Source organism: Miscanthus floridulus, chromosome 1, assembly GCF_019320115.1.
Source record: "Miscanthus floridulus cultivar M001 chromosome 1, ASM1932011v1, whole genome shotgun sequence".
Classification (NCBI taxonomy): domain Eukaryota; kingdom Viridiplantae; phylum Streptophyta; class Magnoliopsida; order Poales; family Poaceae; genus Miscanthus; species Miscanthus floridulus.
The window spans coordinates 77,407,301-77,424,033 of NC_089580.1; the positions used below are offsets into that span (position 1 = coordinate 77,407,301).

The following is a 16,733-nucleotide window of genomic DNA, read 5'->3' on the forward strand; positions in this document are numbered from 1 at the left end:
CCGGTAGTGGGTAGAATCGTACATATATCGTGTTGGACCGTATTTGAACAGCGGGTCACCATACTGGCCGTCACTGTTGTGTAGTGTTGTCTTGTCTGTGCTGTGTGGCGTAGGGATGGCGTCTGACCAGACCGAGGTAACTGTTGTCCCCTCGGTCCTTGCGGGGTTAGTGTGGCGTGTCTGCTCTTGTCAGAGCGGGCGCGCTTGGCTGGGCTCGGCCTCTTTCCGTTCCTCCTAGGAGTCAGGATGGCGGACAGGTCGTGGACCCTTTGTGCGACGTGCAGCTAAGGCAGAGGAGAGAGGTCTTGGCCGACCCCGTCCTTGGCATCTAGCCTGGTCCGCTTGGCTTAGCTGGACCTCGATCGTTTGGCCCTTCGCTAGTTGGTGTATCGTGGGCCACTCGGCATGCTAACTAATCGTTGCCTAGACACCCGGGGATCATAACCCCGATACTATATTTTGTTTATAATGTTATTTTTTATACCAAAATATTTTGCGTTACAACTACACAATAAACCAAATTATAGTTAATTAGTAATCTCTAATACAACTACATTTTAGGTGCAATGTGTAGGTGTTTATGTGTTACTTCCGTATACAATAGTTTTTATAACTACACACTTAATCAAGTAGCAACTATGTTCACAGTGTAACTATGTCTGTTTTTTACACTTTTTAAAAACTTTGGCAAAACATAACCTTCATGGATCTTATTTCTTTCGGCACATTTTTCTTCAACAATAATTGTGAATCAGACTTACGATTTAGGAGATATTGTGTTTTAAATTTTTGTATTATGAAAAGATTCTGTTTAATGGGGGCAATCGTGCGCATCACGAAGGATGTGCGCCTATATATAGACTGTGCACACGGTTACATAAATAGCAATTCTCTCTTTGTACATGTGTGTGTTCTTTCTTTCGTTGGTATGTATACATGTTTTTTTTCTCATATATCATGTCTGGATCTGAATCTCTTTTTTCTTTTGGCTCCAGCAATTGCAGTATTATTACACTGCTGCGCACATAAATCCAGTAATACCTTTTGACTACAAGCTGCAGAAATAGCAAACAGAAACAAGTATTTTTCAGCCTTTAAGATTCCCTTTCTAGGCAGATGCTCACCGAAAGCTTACCCCTGATAAGTTGTACAGAAAGAATTTCTTCGTCTCCCCAATTTGTGCCAAAAGAAGGTCAATCATCTCAGGCAGTCTTGCTCGCGGTTTTCATGGTATTAAAATGTTAGAATTAAGATTAGTATATTTCATTAATTGTGTTTTCGGCCCATTTTGCTCAGAGTTCAGTGCGTATTTAGAAAACTTTATATATAAGGTCAATCATCTCACGCAGTCTTGCTTGCAGTTTTCATGGTATCTAAAATGTTAGTAAGATTAGTATCTGTTTCATTAATTGTGTTTCGCCCCATTTGCTCAGAGTTTAGTGCGTATTTAGAGAACTTTATATAGAGTATAGAGGTTAAAAGGAATATAGAATCATTGACGTTTCAACATCGTATGTTATCGAACTAAAAATGGGTTGATGGCTAGAATTACATCATTTATTGCTCCATGGACCTTTTTAGTTTATAATTAGGAATGAAAAAGTCCATTCTATCTCTCTGAAGTCTGAACTATCAATCTAGTCTAATAGTTCTTCTCGAACTTCAAAACCAGACATCTGACCCCCTAAATTCTCAAAATTAAACCATTTTGATGTACCTCCTAGCCCTGGTTTGGTGTGGTTTACAAGGTAGTTTTGTCTTTTATTAGTTAAAAAAATCAAGTGACAAGGTTTTTAAACAACAGAAATGTTTCTAAACTTCTAAAATTCCAAAACAGAAAATCTTAGAGATAGTTTGGGATACGACAATCCAAGAAAATAATCAAATTTCGTGAAGGTGTCTCCAGAAACTTTAAAATATTACATTTAGCTCTAGAAAAAATGAGAAAATATCTAGGAAGATCCCAACCATAAATTATAATCAACGTATATGAACATGTTTTTAAAACTTTGCACAACAACAATATGATATGCAACATACATTAATGTTAAATGCATTCATGTTATGCATCCATGCCAGTTGTGTCTCGCATTTTTTGTTACAAAATGTTTTCAAAATATGTTCAGACATCGATTAGAATATTTTATTTGTTTTTCTAGAATTTCAGGATGTTTTTTTTCCATTTTTTCTATAGCTTAATCTATTTCTTTGAGGCGTCCAGATATATTCCCACGAGCTATGAATATTCATTTATTCGTATACCAATCTATCTCTAGGATTTTTCTCGGAACTTTAGAAACACCTTTATATATGGTTTTAAAACCTTATTAAACGTTATCGGATTTTTTAACTAAAAAGAGACAAACTATGTTTAAAAGCACTTCAAACAAGGGTAGCGAGCTAATTTGAGCAGTTTTGAGAGGTCGGGAGTAAGATTTCTTGTTTTAGGGTTAGAAGAGAAAAATCAGGCTACGACGATAGTTGTGAGTTACAAAGAACTTTTTCCAATTCTTAGGAATTTTTTTCGAGTGATAGGAAAAGTGAAGAATTCTGACGAATGTACTTCGGCCCACTACAGTCATAATTTGATGGCCCACGAGAAGAAGCACAGTCGAGGTTACAATGAAACGGCAGCCCAGCTGAGCTTTCGACCTGAGCAAAATGTGCGGTACTAACCTGCTCGTGGAACCACACCGAGATGGCATGATTAGGCCCTCCCAGCAGAAACTTGTACTACCAACCAAATCAGAAAACACGAGTGTCTCAGCTCATATATAACTCACGATTCTACTAGTATTACACTTGAGTATCATCAATTAATCACATCATTGCCTGTGGAGCTTTTGGACTCTTTTACATGAGCAGGGCATTGTCGCATGAATTGCAGCCCCAAGTCATAAGGCCTTTCACAAAGTGTAGATATATAGATGCTGTTTGGGAAAAAAAATAGCGCTGTCGAGCCATAAACAAAAATTACCGTACCTCATCTCAGAAGAGAAGCGTGACAGTTTTTTGTGTGGGTATTGTTTGCCTAATAAGCCACTCAAGTTATCAGTGATACTGGTACCAAAAGTGTCCCTTCAACTCAAATTATTTTGAGGCATGCCATGCCGGTGGTTGCAACATCAGAATATGAACAAACGCCTTTTCTTTTGCGAGGAGAACATGAACAGACACGAAATCTCGAAGCAGAAAAGATGGAAGACACATTTAATAACAGAACAAAACGCCGAGAATTATTCATCAAACACTCAAACTATGCATTTTCGTTTCCCTCTCACAACCCATTCCTCTCAGACTCTGTTTACATATATCCTTTGAGACCAGCACACACACACAACGCACCATGGCACACGACACTACTCCAGACACACGACAGATCACCTGTCACACTCAAACTGCTGTTTTGAACAAATCGACGTGAGCCTCCAGTCCCCCAAAAGAAGGGAAAACCGGAAAAGGGACAGAAAAAATATAATATTTTGCCATTGTGTGTAAGAAGACATCAGCCAAGAATCAGACTTGCCTACCACTGTAGGAAATCCATCAGGTGATCACCTCGCTGCTCCTTCCATTCCCGCTGTCGCCACACCCTCCCCACTCCGCGTCACCGGCCTCCTCCTGCAACACCCCCAAGCGCTGCCTCCGATCGCCGCTGCGTCCATGCCACGCCATTGATCGGGATCCCAGCTGTGGTCTGGTCTGTGGACGGACGGCCACAGATGAGAGGATTTAGAGAGGTGCCCGGGGGCCGAAAAGGAGGGGACGTGGTGGATAGTACAAAGTGCCTTTCTACATCACACAAAGGCGATGGAGTGACTTCACTTCCCATTGGCAGAAAAAGAGGGGAATGAGGGCCGCCAACGAGGGGTGCACCTCAGCGATGGGATTAAACTAATGGCAATCACTAGGCCATGGAGATGGGTTGGAATCTTACACAGACTAAACTAGGCAAGAGGTGCGGATCCTGAGGGCGTCTCCGCTGCCTGTCACTGAATCAAATATTCACCAGTGGACGTCTCGTCAACTGAAGGTGGAGGTAGATCAGGATCAGATTGCCGCCGCGTACCTCTTGATGACAAGGCCGGCATGGGCACGCCTATCTGCCGCTTCATCCACGGTTTGGAACACATGAATTTTGTGAGAAATCATCCACTGCTAAATGAAAGAAACTGCCGTCTGTAGTTTCCTTTTTTCCTGGAGAATTGGTAGCTATTGGCAACTTCAACAGCGTATTGACCTAAAATAAAACACTGCACTCACAACAAATTACCCCTACAAATGAGCGAGATTAGAAAGATACACGTCGGTCTCATCAACCTCCCTTGTTAGGTGCTACTACTAGTATAGTAATATACTATATAATATAATATATAGTTAATTAAAGGGTGTGCCGGTCACCAGCAATGGTAGGTAGTGTACGGGAAATATTATTGCCAAGAACTGTTGCATCATTAAGATCTCCAGTAGTCTGCGGAGACTCCCGGGTGCACCACTTAATCCTAGCGCCTGTGCCTTAAATTGATTCGTCAATGGAAACAAAGGCTAATCCGTTGTTATCCAACCTGTGAATAGTTTTGGTTAAAATATAGGCAGTGGGGCAAAACCTACAGGTTAAAGCCGGAGCTGGGAATCTACTACTGTATCTAGGAGTGCAAATAAGCTATGACCAGAGAATCAGTAAAGTGTACAGGTAGGAAATCGCACTGCTAAAGTCCCCCAAATTCATCTGCTGTCCGCCTCACTGCGTGCGGACGGAGACTGCATTGCCTGAAGCCAGCCAAAGCTGATTCTGCATTGCTATCCGAGAGACGCAGAATCCTCGCTTTAACCTTTCCATCTCGCAACCATGTCTCTAGAATCTTAAAGATTAAGACATCGTGAGCATTGTGATGGATTAGGATTGACTCTCAGTCTCAGTGTCTGCCTATTCTGCACTTTGGCTAACTGCTTTTTTTCCCTTTAAACTCAAGTTTTGTATATGCTAACTTCAAAGTGGAAAATGGCAACTAATTCTTGTGCCTACGATATCAAATCTAAATGGTCCCAAACGATCAACTCTATGGGGTTTTTTAATCAACTATATTCTCAATGATATTTGAACTAAACTCGTTTTCAAACAAAGAACCAACTTGGCTAATTCAGTGGTGTTAGGTCCCAATCTTTTTGGATGCGACAAATGGAGAATCATACAATCTGCATTACTTAAATCTAATTCAGCATTAAGCTCTCTACTTTAGGGTTCTAAGAGTAGTTTTTTTTTCATTCTGCATCAGCAGCACCTAAATTCTTTCATGGTTATAAAAAGTAGTGCCCAACTGGAATTTGTTCACTTACATGGACTAAGCTGACACCTTTTCAGAAGCTCGCATGCACAACTGCACCAGAAAGCACAAGGAAGCTTCACAAAAGCATTGCGTTTCCTCCTCTCTGAGCGGGATAACCTGGAATTGTTATAAGTGGATGCGACAAACCTCAGCTTGCAACCATGTTATGCGCACAAATGTCAGCAAACCGGTTTGCTCCACACATGTACATGCATGATCTGAAAGCTTGAAAGGCATATGTAACGTTTGGATCATATAAATCCATGATGCTTTATGAGCTCACCGTTGGATTTGGACCACGGCTTGGATAGTGCCTTTAGGCTTCGAATTCTGGTATCTGAGTAGACCTGTAGATCAGTAGATGGATAAATTAGCAGATGGACAGTGACAGCTTTACAGGTTGCTAGTTGCTACTATGGATAACACAAGAGTTTCTTTACAGTGGGTAACTGGGTGAAGTAAGAAAGAAAAAGGGGTCCTTATAGTATAGAACAGGGAAATTAGATTCGATTTTTCTCCCAAAATGAAAAGTCAGCAATTCTCCTTTGGTGGTGATTGAGCATGTTAATAGTCTGAAATGTTTGCAAGCAACAACAAAGCCCCTAATGCAAAATATATCCTAGCAACTGGACAAACATGCTGCTATATGAAAATACAATAATATTCCTAATGCAGTATTGTACGGAAACAATGCTAACAGAGATCCCTCAAAGGAGAAATGGCTGGTGGAATACTATATATGCAGAAGGGCAACGGACAACTAAAGCAACCTTTTAGCATATTTGTTTAAGCAGTGCCTCTTCCAGAATTCTTTCCTTTTCTTTTCTCGACATGCCAGGTGCTAGAATCATGGTCCATGTCTGCACGCGAGCCCTACTTTACCAAATTCAAGTGAGGAAACGGCGTAATGCTGGGGACGCCCTTGAGATCTCAAGGACAAATGGATCAATGCGAAGTTTTGAGACTGCTGCTTTGGTTTTCTTTGACTCTTCGCTAGCACCAAGAATCAAGAACTCTACTAAATTAATGGGTGTCTTTTTGGGTGATTCATTTTCTTTGTTTTTCTTAACAGACCCCAACTTGCTAGACTAAAAAGCTTTGTGGGTCATGCATTAATTTACTTTTCTGCTTTTCGTTTGGTGACATTTTAGTTGCATCCAAAGGTTTATCACAGAAAATGAAATTGAATGCTTTGTATTTATTGATTATAAACTATATTACAACCACGTACTGCAACTTATCATCAACTATACATATTCAGCAAGTGTTGTACACATTTCATTGAACCCAGAAAGTAGGTACTAGTTACTGAACATGTACCTGGCGTGACAAAGTAGGCACAAAATTAATGAAATATGAATGCCAGGAAACCATACTCCGGCTGAGGACAAACATCTGCAAAGAAAAATCCTGTCAATTCAGTTGAAAGATAAAGCATATGCTAACAAAGATCTGTCAATTGCTAATACTGCCCTTTTTTATGAACTTCGCTGGGTCTCCTTTCTGACGATTTGCGCCAAGTTATACTGTAGTAGTACCCTAGTACCTACTGAATACTTACTGAAAGATAAGTGCACACCCCGGCATGGCAGCTCACCTGCTTTCACAGTTCCAAGGATTCCCAATACATTAACCATAAGTGCTAGGATGCGCAACACAAAACAACAGAAATTAACAAAAACAAAACTAGTCATCCTGCATGTGCCATGTTCATTCTGGAACACCCAAGTTCCTAGACATGGATTTAATGATGATGAAAGATTGTAGGGCCAAAGGAAGAGAAACAGTAACTAATTCTCTCTTTAGATTCAACAGATGTAGAATAAAAAACAGTTACTTTTTATTGATTCTCATGTTTTATTTCACTCAAGTAGGTACAATTATTTCACAATACATGCCTCACACTTCCAAGAGGCACATTGGGTCATTTGCACAATAGATCTAGAGTTCACTGTTTATGCAGATGTCCGTGTCAGCTGATCCTTCGATGTACTTTCGAATATCTTGTCCGCATTGCCCACCTCAAAACCATCACGCCTGTGGTATTCTTTCACCTACAGAAATTACAAAAGGGAATTTTGAGTAGCAGATAAGGCATCTGATGCAGGTAAAGAGTAACTGAATAAAGCATAAGAGATCTTCAGGGAATCATACTGTTAGTGTCATACAAAATTCTAAGCCATGCTTTTCAATGTTAGTGTCATGTACAAGAGCAGTGTGAATCAGTGAGAAAATGATGCAAACCTCTTCATCTTGCAAATCTTTGAACTGTGGTAGCAGGAGGCGTTCAGCAAATTCAATGTATGATCGAGGAATAGATTCAGTTATCCCATCAGCAAACGTAAACAATGATGAATCAGCTACTGTTGAACTTTGCTGAAGGAGACCATCAGGACTCACTATTGATCATAAACATAGACACAGAAAAAAAAACATGCAAATTAGCTTCTCTACAATATGTGGAATAACAATAAAAAGAACTTGTATACTTCATGCAGTAAATTTTAAGATATGCTTATACACAATTTTTTTCTCGAACACACAGAAGAGCTGTGTATCATTGTATTAAGAAGAAAAAAAAAAGGGAAAAGCCCTTACAAACACACACAAACAACACAAAACCATGCTACTAACAATCTGGCTCGCCTGTAGAAGTTAGAACCAGAATTCTCTTTGTAAAAACACAAAACAGGAACAAGTGGTTGATAGATTCTTCAGCTTGACCACAGTGAGGACATCTATGATCTATCAGAATGAGGAAGCCCTCTTCTTGCCAAACGGTCTGTTATCCAACACCGATCATGAGCTACCAACCATAAGAAGAATTTACATTTTCCTGGAACCCAGGTTCCCCAAATTCTAGTATAAGGCCGAAAAGAACTCATTCCCTGGAAGAGATTTTTGTAAGCCAACCTTGCTGAATATTGGCCATTTGAAGATAAACGCCAGATATGATAATCTGTGACTCCAGGCTGCAAGATCAAATCCCATAGAGATAGAAATTCTGATATGACTCCCACAGTTAGAGCACCTTGGATATCAGAGATCCACAAATTATTTGAGAGGGCCTCACATACAGTCCTCCTGCTAGCTCTTCTTTATGAGAACAATGCAAAAACTTGGGGCGCAAGGACACTGATCCTTTGGACTATTTACACAATTCAAGCATACATATGAGGGTGGTTATGGTTGGAGAAAACCCAGCCAGACCAACCATGGTCAGAACAAGATACAGGTGCATCCAACACCTCAGCAACATTTGGCACTCCTGTGATATTGTTGTAGGCAATGACGAGAGAACGCTCTTTTGGACTGATAGATGGCTACATGATCAATCTTAAGTGATCTTGCACCCTCTTTGGTGACTTTGGTTCCGAAGCGGTTTGCTAACAAGAGGACAGTCCAGGAGGCTTTAACTACTAATGTTGGGTTTGAGATCAGAAAGTATATCTACTGAGGCACTGCTGGAGTACCTCCACGTTTTGGACTTAGCGAGTGATGTGCAGCTCAATCCTGAAATTGAGGATCAACACCACTGGATAGTGATTTTTCTTGCAAATCGACCTATGCACGTTTCTTCACTGGCGTGAAGTTTGAGCCTTGGAAGTAAGTTTGGAAATCCTGAGTGCCTCCAAGATGCAAATTTTTCAATAGGTTAGCCTTGAACTGCTGCTGGACAGCTGACAAGTTGGCACACCAAGGACTTGATTATCCTGAATAGTGCCCATTATGTGATCAAGCTAATGAGATAATACAGCACCTCCTGACAGCTAATGAGATAATACAGCACCTCCATTTTCGTAGGCCAACATTCTGCACCATACAACATAACAGGTCTAATCGCCGTCATATAAAACTTGCCTTTTAGCTTCTGTGGTACCCTTTTGTCACATAGGACACTAGATGCTTAGCGCCACTTCATCCACCCTGCTTTGATTCTATGGCTAATATCTTCATCAATATCCCCGTCTCTCTGTAGCATTGATCCTAAATATAGAAAGGTATCCTTCCTAGGCACTACTTGACCTTCCAAACTAATATCTTCCTCCTCCCGAGTAGTAGTGCCGAAGTCACATCTCATATACTCATTTTTAGTTCTACTGAGTCTAAAACCTTTGGACACCAAAGTCTCCCGTCATAACTCCAGTTTCTGATTCACTCATGTCCGGCTTTCATCAACTAGCACTACATCGTCTGCGAAAAGCATACACCAAGGGATATCCCTTTGTATGTCCCTTGTGACCTCATCCATCACTAAGGCAAACAGATAAGGGCTCAAAGCTGACCCTTGATGTAGTCATATCCTAATCGGGAAGTCATCCATGTCTCTATCACTTGTTCAAACACTAGTCACAACATTATTGTACATGTCCTTAATAAGCCCGACGTACTTCGTTGGGACTTTATGTTTGTCCAAAGCCCACCACATAACATTCATTGGTATTTTATCATAAGTCTTCTCCAAGTCAATAAAAACCATGTGTAGGTTCTTCTTCTTCTCCCTATACCACTCCATAACTTGTCTTATTAAGAAAATGGCTTCCATGGTTGACCTTTCGGGCATGAAACCAAATTAATTCATAGAGACCCGCGTTATTGCTCTCAAGCAATGCTCGATAACTCTCTCCCATAACTTCATAGTATGGCTCATCAACTTAATTCCCTGGTAATTAGTACAACTTTGAATATCCCCTTTATTCTTGTAGATCGATACCAATATACTTCTCCTCCACTCGTCAGGCATCTTGTTCGGTCGAAAAATATGGTTGAACAGCTTGGTTAGCCATACTATAGCTATGTCCCTGAGACATCTCCACACCTCGATTGGGATACCATCCGGTCCCATCGCCTTATCTCCTTTCATCCTTTTCAACGCCTCTCTGACCTCAGATTCTTAGATTCTCCGCACAAAGCGCCTATTGGTGTCATCAAAAGAGTCATCCAACTGAAATGTTGTGTCCGTATTCTCACCATTGAACAATTTGTCAAAATACTCTTGCCATCGATGTCAGATCTCATCCTCCTTCACCAAGAGATGCTCCCTTTCATCCTTAATGCACTTAACTTAGTTGAAGTCACTTGTCTTTCTCTCACAAACCCTAGTCATCCTATAAATGTCTTTCTCTCCTTCCTTCGTACTCAAATGTTGGTAAAGATCCTCGTATGCTCTACCCTTTGCCACACTTACAGCTCGTTTTGCAGTCTTCTTTGCCACCTTTATTTCTCTATGTTGTCCACACTCCTGTCATGGTACAAGCGTCTATAGCATTCTTTCTTCTCCTTAATAGCCCTTTGGACTTTCTCGTTCCACCACCAAGTATCTTTAGCATCGCCTCCACTTCGTTTGATTACTCCACACACCTCTGAGGCCACCTTCCGAATGTTGGTTGCCATCTTCTCCCACATGTTGTTTATGTCCTCTTCTTCCTTCCAAGAGCCCTCTTTGATAACCCTTACCCTGAATACCTCTGACGTCTCCCCTTTCAGTTTCCACTACTTTGTTCTTTCAATCTTTAGCTTGTTTATCCCTACGGGCACGCACCTGAAAATAAAAGTCTGCACCAAAAGCTTATGTTGAGAAACAACACACTCCCCTGGTATCACCTTGCAACCCAAGCATGCTTGTTTGTCCTTTCTTCTTGCGAGGACAAAGTCAATCTGGCTAGAGTGTTGTCCGCTACTGAAGGTCACTAGATGAGATTCTCTTTCTAAAGAAAGTGTTGGTTATCATCAGGTCAAAAGCTACCACAAAGTCCAGAACTTCCTCCCCCTCCTGATTCCTACTACCATACCCAAAACCTCCATGAACTACCTCGAAACCTGCGCTTGTAGTACCTATATGCCCATTAAGATCTCCTATAAAAAGCTTCTCACTACTAGGTACAGCTCTAATCAGGCCATCTAAGTCTTCCCAGAACTGTCTCTTAACACTCTCATCGAGACCTACTTGGGTAGCATACGCACTAATTATGTTCAAGACCATATCACCAACGACAAGCTTAACTAAGATAATCCTATCTCCTTGCATTCTCACTCCCACCACACCATTCTTGAGGCTCTTATCAATCAAAACTCCTACTCCATTTCTATTCGCGAATGTCCCTGTGTACCAAAGCTTGAAACCTATATTGTCCACCTCCTTCGCCTTCTGACCCTTCCATTTAGTCTCTTGAAGCATAATATATTTACACGCCTCCTAGTCGCGGTATCAACTAATTCACTTAACTTACCTGTAAGCGACCCTACATTCCAACTACCTAAACGGATCCTAGTTGGTTCGACTAGCTTCCTTACCCTTTGCACTCGTCGACTCAGATGTGAAGACCCTTGCTCATTTTTCACTACACCTGGGCGCCGATGTAGCGCGCCACTAAGGAAGCGACGACCCGATCCTTGCTCACTTGACACCATGCCCAGATCGCGACACGGCGCATCACCAAGGGGGTGCCGACCCGGCCCTTGCCCATTTAACACCATACCCGGGTTCCGATATGGCGCGTCGCTAAGAGGGTTACGCCCCAACGGTTTTCTTTCGGGTTTCATCTCCATTAGAATGGCTAGATTTAACATTGGCTCGCCACGCCTATCGCAACCCTCCTCCTTTACCAGGGCTTGGGACCTGCTATGTTGTCCTCCCTATAAATATAAAAGGAGATGTATCTTTTGGAATTAAGCAAGAATAGTTTGGGGTAAAACCCTCTATCTCCCTCTCTCCCTCTCCTTCTCCCACACGCGCCCGCCCTACCGCGCCATCCTTCCCCACAGCAGGCGACGGCAGCTGCCACCCATGCCGCCCGCCATTCCGCCAGGCCAGCTGCAGCTTGCCGCTTGCCGCTTGCCGCTGCCGCCATTCCCTCCCTTTCTCTAGGCGCGGCCAGCCCTAGGGCTGCCGTTCCTCCCCCTAACCCCCCCCCCCCCTCTAATCCCCCAATTCTACCTCTAAACCTTCCCCGTGAATTAGGCGCGTGACAGTATGACTTAGGTGCATACGCTTTAAGTTTTTTTTTTAAATACCTTAACTCCAACTGTGGGAAGATCAATCTCCATTAGTCTTGATGTGTACACATATACAACACATGGAATAGATGGGCCAGATACATACTTAAAAATTTATTATTATTTCCAGACGTCGCAAGAGCTAATGACCTACTTTGGAGTTTGGATACATGTGTACTTATTTCCCCAAAAACAGTGGCGGATCCACGGGGGGGGGGGGGGGGGGGGGGGGGGGGGGGGGGGGGGGGGGGCGGGGCAGCAGCCCCCCCTGTGAGAGTGATTTTCCTTTATATTTACCATAGAAATTAATCTTCGACATTTGTTCTAAATCTCTATTGATTAGCCCCCCCCGAGGTGCTCATCTTGGCTCCGCTAATGCCCAAAAACACATGGGTACTTCAACATGATCAAACTATACTACTAATTAAAGTATCAGAAAATGTAGTGATCTGTAATGCTCCCAGCAAAGTAGATTTCCAAAACTTGTGTAATCAAACAGAGCATAAAAAATTAAAGGTGCTATATCAGGTGACACTAGCTACTGAATATAATATGGGTGGAACAGATATCAACAGCTGACCTTTCAGAATCCCTCCTTCTGAATTTAACTTGAAGCCATTGTCCTCCACAAATTTGTTGAACTTATTAATATTTCTGATATCTGATTCTAGGCGATGGGTGGCAATTGTGGCATGATTTAGTGCATAGCCATTAACAAGAGTCCATGCAGCATATTCACTTTCCCTGGTGTCCAAGAACAAGAGTGAGAAAGTGAAAACACCAATGAAGTAAAGAAACAAAACAACAAAAGACAGAATCAGAAACACCAGTAAACAAATGAACAAAAGGATAACTTCCTGTCTTCCATCATTTGCAATGAAAAACTAATTTGTTCAAATAATTATGTGTTAACAACATATGCTTCAGTTCTCAAACAGTCATTAAACTTGTACCTAGACAAAATCTGGAAATCTGAATAGATGGGCTTCTCCCATGTTAGCTCCCCAGAAGTACTTGCAAGAGCAGCATGATTATTTCCATTGCCAGAAGTTTTAATGTACTTATGTATAATTTCCTGTACAGACAAACAATCTGATGAATTTGTTTGGTAACCAAAAGAAATTTGCAAGAGCAAAGGACTAAAGGATCAAAATAAAGCAAGACTAGCTGCAGTTATTATCAGATAACAATATCATATCCCTTGCATGACAGCATATCTGAAATTTTGAATTATGGTCAGATTTTCAAACTAGAATACATGATTAACGTTCTTATCACCTAATAGCATATAAAAAATATATAATACCTGCCTAGGCGGAGCAGATCCCTAGCCTGACTAATCAGCAATTAGCCACTACATGCCACACTGCCATCCACTTGAAGCACAGAAACATCCAAAAGGCATGGCAACCCAGGAAGCAATTTTAACCTTCCGAAACGTGCTTAATCGTTTAATCCTTAAGAGTTACTTTAGTCCTAAACAAAACTGTAATCAATATGGGAGATTTGACTTCTTGGTTACCCCTATTTTTCCCCTAAAACATGCAATGTCGTTGTGAAATGTGAATCCATTTCAAAATCCTTCCCTTAGCATAAGTATTGTCGTTGAACTGCGCAATTCTTCATTGTGATCCATTTCACCAAAAAAATGGGTGAATCAAGTGACACAGAAAGGCATTTACCTGGCTTTGAGTAGTCAACTCATCCACAAGAAGTTCCGAAATGAATATCCTTGGTAAAGGTCCATATGTACCAGTTCCAGAGTAGCCACCATTGGTGGGCGGGGAAAACCATAGTGCTCTAAGCTTTTTAGCTGGAAATCTGAGTTCTTCGCGAGGTAAATAACCAAAATCAGTGAAAAATTCAGAAAGTGAGTTTATACCATAACCATTGACCTGCAATTGTAACAGATAAAAACATTACTTATCTTTACAGTAATCAATACATCAAGATTTCACACTATGTAACACATATAGCTGAATTTATGCTAGTGCTCACTCCAAATGTCCGGAAAGCAAGGTGATCATAACAAATGTGATCACCATCATAAGATTGTACAAGCTCCAGAATGGTTTTGGCTGTAGGATTCCTGCTCAAATAAACCTTTTCCATGTTCGAGATTACTGCCCGGAAAAATAAATCAGCACCCTGAAATACAAGGAACTTAAGGGTCACTCAATTCCCCTCATAAAATTTGGAAAAGAAAACATAAATCACACAGGAAAAAACAAAAGGTGTACATAGAGGTGGGAGGAAAAGAGTGATTATTTTACAATCCGAAATTATCTTATTGTCATATAAGTAATTTTTTTCCTATGCCACATCTACTATCTGTTTTGAACAGTATATAGACATCAGGGTGAGCAAACTATGCATTAAGTCGCGGGGGGGGGGGGGGGGGGGGGGGGGGGCGCGGTGGTTGGAGTTATCCCCACCTTTTCACTGCATTGGAGCTGCAGAACACTGCAGATCAGTTACAAGAGTAGCAGAGTACGGAGGTGGTAGCCATTACATTCAGTCTAGACTTACATTATTTTTATCGCGAAATTATTCCAGGTTTTGAGTTCCACCATTGACAGTAGGTCTACACTCTGTAGTCTACATTTACATCTTCAGCTAATCGTTTTGCATCTTCAAGATAAAAAAAAATCCTTATCGTGGAACAACCTTTGGACTTAATTATCACGGCTAGCAAAATACCATGCCTCAGGTGAGGCTTTTACTTTGGATGCCTTTGTATAATTGTACGACGTCTCTTGTTTCTGACTCTCATGGGGCACAAAAGTCAAGTAGCCGTGTGGCGAAGTTGAGGCAATGCAATTTCGGCATCTCTGCTGGGTGCACATGAACACGACTAAGCACCCGTCTGGTCGCCTGTCCCCCTCAATGTCCTTCCATGGTGCTGACCTATGGTACGACGAAATTGATTGTACTTATGTCTAACGCCTCGCCAATTTGACATCTGAGATCACAGTCCCTCTGACAATAACAAGCTAACAACAGTGCGTTCCACTCTCAAGAGAAACAGTGCGTCCTTCTGTCTAAAAAAACAGTGCGTTCTGGGCCCTAGTAGAAACCAAAAGCGTGCGTGCCTGCGTCGAGGTCGTACCTTGGGAAGCGGGTCGGCGGGGGCGCGGGCATGCGCCGCGGAAGCCATAGCGATGTGACGGCAACCGGAGCCGACGCGGAGACCGGGGAAGCGAAGGGGGGCAGCCGCGGGGGCGCGGCGGCGCAAGCTGAGAAGCGCGACACCCGGGGATCGCGCGGCGGCGAGGGTCACGGTCGCAGTGGACATGGGGTTCGCGGACGGACGCGATGAGGCGGAATCGAGAGGCGAGCAGCGGGGGAAGAGGAGTGGAGCGGCTCAGCACGACAAGCAAGCTGCAAGCAATGCGTGTGCCGTGTGCCGTGTGCGGCCGTTCCGGGCGTCGGGGTGATGAAGAAGAGTGTACTAGTGCGGCTGACAAGTCGTCACGGGGACGAAGCCAGCGGAAGCATGGAGAAGGAAGGATGCGGACGGCCGGATGACGTGGAAAGGAAGGATTTGGAGTTGCGAGCGGACTTGTGCTACTGCCACGACGAGCCCACGAGTCTATCCATTCCAAGCCACTAAAAAAAAGCCTAAAAGTGGGATCAGATTGTATCAGTCAAACTTGAGCTGAGCTGGAATATTGGGCCTTGGAAGTGGAACCGTGGAAGGCCCGAATCGTGGTTAGTCAAAGCGTTTTAAGCAGGATGAGCTGGTACGTCCTAACATCTAGTAAAGCTAAACCCTACTACTAACCGGCAATCCTTCGTGCAAGCTATTCATATCATCCCTTATTAATAACAAAAAAATATCCACGTCATCACTATCATATGTAGAGGTGGGACTTGGGCTGGGGCAAGCCAGCACAATACGGCCCTCTCATACTTCGTGCTGCTTCAGGTCATGCCTTCTAGGCACGGAAGGCATGTCGGCCGTGCCAATGGTATAGTAAATCTTTTCTTTGGCCCAAACATGGTCCGTGGTACGTCAGCACGACCCTCGTTTTTTTTCGCTGTTGATATGAAATATATATATTTTGTGTGTACTGTTTTAATGAAAGTTTTGAAAGGAACGAGATGTCCAAGAGGAGAGTGAATTGGGCTAATTCTAAATTTCTTACAATAATTAAACCCTACACTTAGCATATTTCACCCCCTTGTGTCTAGAAGTGTTTCTATTGTTCTACCGCACAAAAGTTTTGCACCCTAAGTTCTAATCATACTAACATGGTAACTCTAAGAATGTAAAGATATGAATTGAATTGCTCAAATATAAATACTCAAAATAAAGAGAGGAAAAGTAATGCGACGATATTTTTCCAAGGTATCGGAGAGTCGCCACTCCCCACTAGTCCTCGTTGGAGCACCCGCGCAAGGGTGTAG

At 42.3% G+C, this 16,733-nt stretch overlaps 1 protein-coding gene across 14 annotated transcripts; it reads right to left on the reverse strand.

The window, feature by feature from the left end:
- Positions 1-3,195: 3,195 nt before the first annotated feature.
- LOC136536438 (2-oxoadipate dioxygenase/decarboxylase, chloroplastic/amyloplastic) lies at positions 3,196-15,789 on the reverse strand. Of its 14 annotated transcripts, none has more exons than XR_010779087.1 (12): positions 15,433-15,789; positions 14,322-14,471; positions 14,006-14,218; positions 13,277-13,398; positions 12,904-13,067; positions 7,572-7,726; positions 7,226-7,381; positions 6,648-6,924; positions 5,611-5,674; positions 4,070-5,444; positions 3,938-3,992; positions 3,196-3,702 (listed from the first exon to the last, which is right to left on the reverse strand). XR_010779087.1 is itself a non-coding variant. In XM_066528758.1 (7 exons), the coding sequence occupies exons 1-7, from the start codon at positions 15,616-15,618 to the stop codon at positions 7,283-7,285; spliced, it is 1,089 nt and encodes a 362-aa protein (XP_066384855.1). In that variant the 5' UTR covers positions 15,619-15,789; the 3' UTR covers positions 7,146-7,282. The 14 variants fall into 14 exon arrangements, 1 of the variants encoding a protein (XP_066384855.1); XR_010779086.1 differs by having other exon boundaries at positions 3,196-3,792; XR_010779089.1 differs by lacking the exon at positions 3,938-3,992 and having other exon boundaries at positions 5,338-5,444.
- Positions 15,790-16,733: the final 944 nt, after the last annotated feature.